The sequence below is a fragment of the Syngnathus typhle genome, linkage group LG5 (assembly GCF_033458585.1).
Source record: "Syngnathus typhle isolate RoL2023-S1 ecotype Sweden linkage group LG5, RoL_Styp_1.0, whole genome shotgun sequence".
NCBI classification, from domain to species: Eukaryota; Metazoa; Chordata; class Actinopteri; order Syngnathiformes; family Syngnathidae; genus Syngnathus; species Syngnathus typhle.
The window spans coordinates 19,459,411-19,465,410 of NC_083742.1; the positions used below are offsets into that span (position 1 = coordinate 19,459,411).

The 6,000-nt window shown below is 41.5% G+C and overlaps 2 protein-coding genes across 2 annotated transcripts; one reads left to right on the forward strand and one right to left on the reverse strand.

Moving 5' to 3' along the window:
• Positions 1–1,930: 1,930 nt before the first annotated feature.
• smn1 (survival of motor neuron 1, telomeric) lies at positions 1,931–3,832 on the reverse strand. Its single transcript, XM_061278671.1, has 8 exons — positions 3,693–3,832; positions 3,444–3,515; positions 3,251–3,370; positions 2,976–3,167; positions 2,569–2,745; positions 2,395–2,469; positions 2,196–2,303; positions 1,931–2,088 (listed from the first exon to the last, which is right to left on the reverse strand). Exons 1-8 carry the CDS (start codon positions 3,738–3,740, stop codon positions 2,032–2,034), a joined length of 849 nt encoding a protein of 282 aa, XP_061134655.1. The 5' UTR covers positions 3,741–3,832; the 3' UTR covers positions 1,931–2,031.
• Positions 3,825–5,761, forward strand: hspb11 (heat shock protein, alpha-crystallin-related, b11). Its single transcript, XM_061278672.1, has 5 exons — positions 3,825–4,038; positions 4,148–4,254; positions 4,939–5,007; positions 5,083–5,126; positions 5,220–5,761. Exons 1-5 carry the CDS (start codon positions 3,947–3,949, stop codon positions 5,310–5,312), a joined length of 405 nt encoding a protein of 134 aa, XP_061134656.1. The 5' UTR covers positions 3,825–3,946; the 3' UTR covers positions 5,313–5,761.
• Positions 5,762–6,000: the final 239 nt, after the last annotated feature.

The window sequence follows — 6,000 nt, forward strand, 5'->3', positions numbered from 1 at the left end:
AAAACTTTGTCCTTATTTAAGGCGCACCGGACTATAAGGCGCACCATTAATGCATCATGTCAGATTTTGAATCCAAATCAAATCATTCTCCATTTTATCTTTTTTATTCCAACTTCAGACGCAACAAATGACTTTATAATCACAAAATAATGATCCATAGTCTTTTTGAGTCATGATTCATAGTCTTCAGTGGGCCACTTATGATTGATTTCATGACACAATGCTTTGGGCCAGTTTAAATTTAGGAATTTGGTCCATATATAAGGCGGACTGGACTATAAGGCGCACTGTCGGCTTTCGAGAACATTTTAGGTTTTTAGGTGCGCATTATAGTCCGGAAAATACGGTAATTATAATGTTTTTATTGTTAGTTTTGACAGTTTGTCTCCAGTTGGTATCAAAAGTCTACACACCCTTTTATCAAAGAAAATAAACCAGATGACTTGTGTCACATTTGTGGTTAAAAGGAGCACTAAGTTGAATATGTTATTTCTAAGCAGGATGTTTGGTGCTTGTGTAAATAGCTCGAGGCGGTGCATCTCATGCTGCAATGTGATCTTACTGGAAGACGTGCGTGTTGCTCCCAGACTGCGCGTGATTATGTTTACAGGTCTCATGCCGCTGTGGTCAGTAGGGGGTAGACAGATATCGGGGGCTTGAGGTTTGCTTTCTCCAAGCGGGCCCACCCGCCTTTCGGGGTGGGGGCTCCGTGCAAGCCCTTTGGGCAGCTCAGCCTCACGCAAGCAATGTGCTTATGTGTGTGCTTTGTCATGGCACATTTGAAAACCATCTGGAAGGAAAAGATAGGTTAGCTTTTATCTGCATCTTCTTTTTTTTTTTTTTTGCAAATCCCTCCATTTTGCTGGGAACTGCTCCGTTTTCATCTCCTCTCGTATTTTTGCCCACTCGCAGCAAAAACAAACATGGCAGCTAGTCAACACTGATGGCATCAACAAAGGAACTGCTGATCATGGAAGAAAAAAAATGACAGAGCAGCTGGAGGATGGTCACATGGTAAACAAAAAGAAAAAGGATGAGACAAGCATACAGGGAAACTCCCGAATTTCCACAAAAGTCAATTTCACCCATTTTTCTCACACTTGTATGTATTCTAAACGTGCTGTAAGAACGTGTCATCTCACCAGCATGGGAAATATCTTTTTATTTTTCTTTCTTTTCAGTGAACCAAAGCATTGAGGACCCAGAGGAATGACTGTGGCTACGGAGTCTACAATCATGCGGTCGTCTATATTCTAAATATAAAAAGGGAATAGTTACGGCTCTTTTTACAGTAGGAACCATTTTTAGGATGTCACATCAAGGGAAACGTGAAATTATAACAAATCGCACCAGAGGCGAGCGGAAATCCATTAGGTCGACGGGACATTTGCTTTCATTCCACTCATCTTAGAAAAACTTAAAACCCTATATTTCCTCTGCCCATCTCTTTTCAATTTCTCTCTCTAGTAAATCACTTCCATGCCAGCGTCCTGAGGGTTTGCAGGATTGCATTCATTGATGTGTCTCCACACTGTAATCATGTGGGCCATATGTTCCTGCATAGCTCTTGATCCAGGGTGTTAAAGTGACAGATGCAGTGCTGGGATTTTTCCTGGATCAGAGGTAGCTCAACGTTAATGCATGAAAAATAAATAAATATTGGGAGGAGGTTCAGGGATGGATACAACTTATTGTGAGAAGAATCTTGATTTAATTTCTCGCCCATCTTCTGCATGCCGGACTCCTTTAGACGAGTCTGACTTCTGCTGGCCAACACGTGCCATTGCAAGTTGACGTCAATTAACCAAGTCGCCAGACATTTCATTAAGTGGACCAGAATCATCTAATGAGAACAATTCGTCATCTTTAGGAAGGCAGACTGTGGTGGGCTTTGAATTCCGCTGACAATTATTGAGGCAGCTGCTGAGTGTTCATTTCATATCTTTTATTAAATCTATTTACAGAGAATACAAAACTGTCGTCCCTTGGTTGAGCATTCACTAACAAGTACAACGGCCACTTTCTTGTTTTTCACTTCTGGTGCGGTTTGGTCCATTTGGCAGCTTCGTTGCGACCGTGTTTCAAACCCTAGGGGGGGAAAAAAAAAAAAGTACAATTTGATCTAATGGAAACCCCCAGCAGAAAATACATTTAGAACAGACCGGATACGCTGTTCTCCAAGAAACAATCCATACCAGATAGTAGCCTGTGTGGTATCCACTCATGTACCAGGAGATGAGCATGCTGCTCATGGCCTCGTCATCTCCCATTTCGGGACTCATGGGAGGAGGAGGAGGGATCATCTGAAAGCATGCAAAGCGAGAGCAACGCAAGAAGCTCAATACTAGACTTAATTCACAACGAGTACGTGCTCTTAATTGTCATGAAACTCACCGGTGGGCCGAATTGCATCATGGGATGCCAGGGAGGAGGTGCATGCCCGTGTTTACCCACATGCCTTTTTCCACCCTGGGAGGGGGGGAAAAAAAAGTCACCATATTTAGTTAATATTTTATTAGGTGGAACACCCGCACATACGTGGAGTACACAAACTTTACATTGCAATACCTGTCTGAACGGTGGCATGGGAGGCGGGCATGGAGGAGGGAATCCAGGAGCCCACATAGGGGGAGGAACCTTGTGGAAGTTGGCCTTTCGGCTTTTACTGTGCGGATGTTGCTGCTTGTGCTGGTTTGGTTCATTTGACCTGTCACTCTCCTCTGTGGACGATTCTGCCTCCTGGGTCTAAATTGCGAGGAAAATACAATGTTTACCGCCCTATTTTTGAAGAGCAGGGCACGTCACCCGGCAGTTGGGACTAATTGCAGCATCTTGGGCAATCGAAGTCTGCAAAGGCGTGAAGCTCAGTTGCGTCTGGAAGACTGTGAAGGTTTCTTTTTTCATTGTGTCAAAGTAGTTAGGCTCAGAACTTTTTGTGCCCAAGATAGAGGTGCAAAAAAAAAAAAAAAACATACCGTGGTTTTGGGTTCTTCGTCATTCTCAGAGATCTCTGAAAGCAAGTCTGCGAGGTTCTGCTCTTCTTCATTGCCATAGTTGGTGTAGACAACGACGCATGTGGCCCTCTCCTTGTCGACGGAGGAGATGGTAGCCGAGTACAGTTGACTGTCTTCTGACCAGTAAGCGCAGCAAGAATCGCCAACTTGCCACTGGGATAAAATGATGATATATTCAGGAAATGTCATTTACTTTCTCTTAAGCACACACACAAGACATTTGCATACATCCTCACCTCTTTATCTGGCAATGCATTCGTTCTTTTCCTACTGTTCTTGTTTTTATTATTCTTGCGCTTCTTGCCCGGTGGGATCTTGACCGAAGCTTGCGGCTCGTCTTCCCCTTTAAGGGCAGTCTAGCACGACAATAGCATATCTGTGAGTAACTGACACAAAAAGTAAAAAAAAAAAAAAAGTTCATTTTGTTACCTTAAATGACGCTACAGCCTTATCATAGGCTTTTATCAAAGCGGTGTCATCCCAAATATCGGAGTCATCACTCTAGAAAAGAGAAAATATTAGTTGAGCGGAATCTGGGTATCTCATTGATTTGTACGCAATCTAAATGACGACAGCATGTTGGTTTGTTAGCTTACCAAGCTAGCTCGCTCCAATCACACAAAAGCCCGATGTGTCGTTTATAATATTATAATTTTATTAGTTAACACCGTGACTCACCTGCCCCGTACCCCGCACGAATAGCTCACCCTGGCATCCATTCGCCATAAAAACAACGGGATAAATTCACAGCTCAGAGCTAAACAGCTAACGAGCTGCACGCGTCGAGCATATGACGTCAGTCGCACACGGTGACGTATATATCATGCGACGCTAGGCGTTGGCGTGGCAACGCTCGGTTGTTTGGATGTCCTAGCAAAGCTCTGCATGCACATCAGACCACATTTGGGGCAGTGTTTTGTCGTAATTCTATCATGATCGAGTCGTCTCTTCGTTCTTTAGGAGCGAAAGTTGTTGTAGCTGCTTCCAACGATGAGAACCACCCGCCGGAAAACATTATCGACGGGTAAGGGTCTCCTGTTTGTTTTTATTTTGAGAGCACTGTATGTAAACCGCTCCAGTAGACTAAACTTCGAGTCTTACCTGAGTTTTGCTATTTGTATTTTTTAAACCAGAAACACCAACACATTTTGGATGTCCACGGGAATGTTTCCTCAAGAATTCATCATTCGTTTTGCTGAAATGACAAACGTTTCTTCAGTGACCATGGACAGCTACAACGGTGGGTGTTTAAAAAACAAACAATGTATCATCAATGGAATTGGTTTATATTTATTAGTGTAATTTAATTGATATCTGACGGTCTTGCTCAAAAGTGACCATTGCTTTCTTTGTAAAGTATTTTTTTCCTATATTGCATCTCATTCATTTAAACAAATGCATTTTATTTTGTATTTTAGCTCGGAAAGTAACCAATTAGTATACATTTATGCAAAAACATATTTAGAGAATTATGTATATACTACTTAGGCACTCCATGAAACGACCTTTGTCATATTTGGCTTCAATGTGTGAAAAGAAATTGTGAATTATTAAGAAGCACATTTTTTTTGGCATATTTACAACACTATTTGTCAGCCCGAATATAAATCAAATACTTGTGTCCAAATATCATTGCACTTTAAATGTTGAATCTAAATGTGAGTGTTAACTCTCAATGTAAGTAAAGTTATCTTCTTTTCAAGGCTTCAGGTGTTCCTAAAAATGAGTTTAAAAAATGGGCTATATAATGATGCCCTCAGACAAGGCCCAACAGATGACTCATGCATTGTTAGATGTTCTCCAAGGCTGTATTCTAAATCCAAACACAGCTATTGTTCATTTCGTTTACGTGAAATTTGGTGATGAGTTAATTAAATCATCTGGACGGGGCTGTTGACTCTCCCCTCTTGCTTTGTTTTTGCAGTCAAGCACCTAAAAGTAGAAAAGAATACGTCACAAAACGCCTCTCACTTTGAGTTTGTGGCAGAGAAAGGTAGGCATGATGAAAATATGCATGTATTAGTCATTCACTTGCTTTACAAATCCCAATTAACTGATTTTCCTGCAGAACTGAAAGTCACGGAGGGACATCTTCAGACAAATTCTATTTCAGTAGGTCCAACGTGCTAATGTCAAACTTAATTAATGGAATGAACTCGGGGGGTAAAACCTAACTTGTTTTGGTGACTTGCTTTTGTTTTCCAGCTAAATGGAACCACTGCCACTCACCTTCGTTTCATCATCACCTCAGGATACGATCACTTTGTTTCAGTGCACAGGATGGCTGTGCATAAATGACACTTGCGCTATTTGCGTCATTGTTCTCACACGCATTTATCACTCAAACTGAGGTGTGACAAGAAATATACACCGGATAGAAAAGTCTAAAAGTATTTGTATTATATATATAAAAAAGGGCCAAAAAATACTCCTTTTTTTTACACTGTCAATGTAATATTGAATTTGTTCAACTGGAATGGTTGAGGAAAAAAAAAAATCTGAAGTGAGAAGAATCAGCTGGAAAAATGTGGTTGCACAAGTGCGCACACCCTCCTAAGTCATGTTTAAATGTGTTTTTTTTCTCATTATATGAACGGCACGGTTTCTTAGCGGCTCTGCCTCACAGTCGAGCGCTCCTCGGTTTGAATTTTCAGCTGAGATATCGTGACTTGCTACTTTTATAAATGTGTCTCATCCATATTCTATTTAGCTCAACGCAAACTAATTAAAGATATGGATTCACTTAAGAGACCTTTCATAGCGTTTTCATCTGTTCTTGCTAATTTGGCAAAGCTTCAGAAAAAGAGCTGGCTTCCGATGAATGGCACAAATACAAAGGGCATCTCTTTTTCACTCTCCCTCTCTCTCTCTTTCGGAGAAACACGGTTAATTAACAAATTTTCAGCTGAAGGGGAGGGCAGCTTGGAATTGGCATCTGGACAGCCCCCCCTCCCGCGCACCCATATTGACATCCCTAAAGAAAAGA

Coding starts and splice junctions, on each gene's coding strand:
- smn1 (XM_061278671.1), bottom strand. CDS start 3,740: ATGGCGAATGGATGCCAGGGTGAGCTATTCGTGCGGGGTACGGGGCAG. Junction 2,746..2,975: donor ACGAAGAACCCAAAACCACG/GTATGTTTTTTT, acceptor CTCGCAATTTAG/ACCCAGGAGGCAGAATCGTC. Junction 2,089..2,195: donor ACCACACAGGCTACTATCTG/GTATGGATTGTT, acceptor TTCCCCCCCTAG/GGTTTGAAACACGGTCGCAA.
- hspb11 (XM_061278672.1), top strand. CDS start 3,947: ATGATCGAGTCGTCTCTTCGTTCTTTAGGAGCGAAAGTTGTTGTAGCT. Junction 5,008..5,082: donor TGAGTTTGTGGCAGAGAAAG/GTAGGCATGATG, acceptor ATTTTCCTGCAG/AACTGAAAGTCACGGAGGGA. Junction 5,127..5,219: donor TTCAGACAAATTCTATTTCA/GTAGGTCCAACG, acceptor TTTGTTTTCCAG/CTAAATGGAACCACTGCCAC.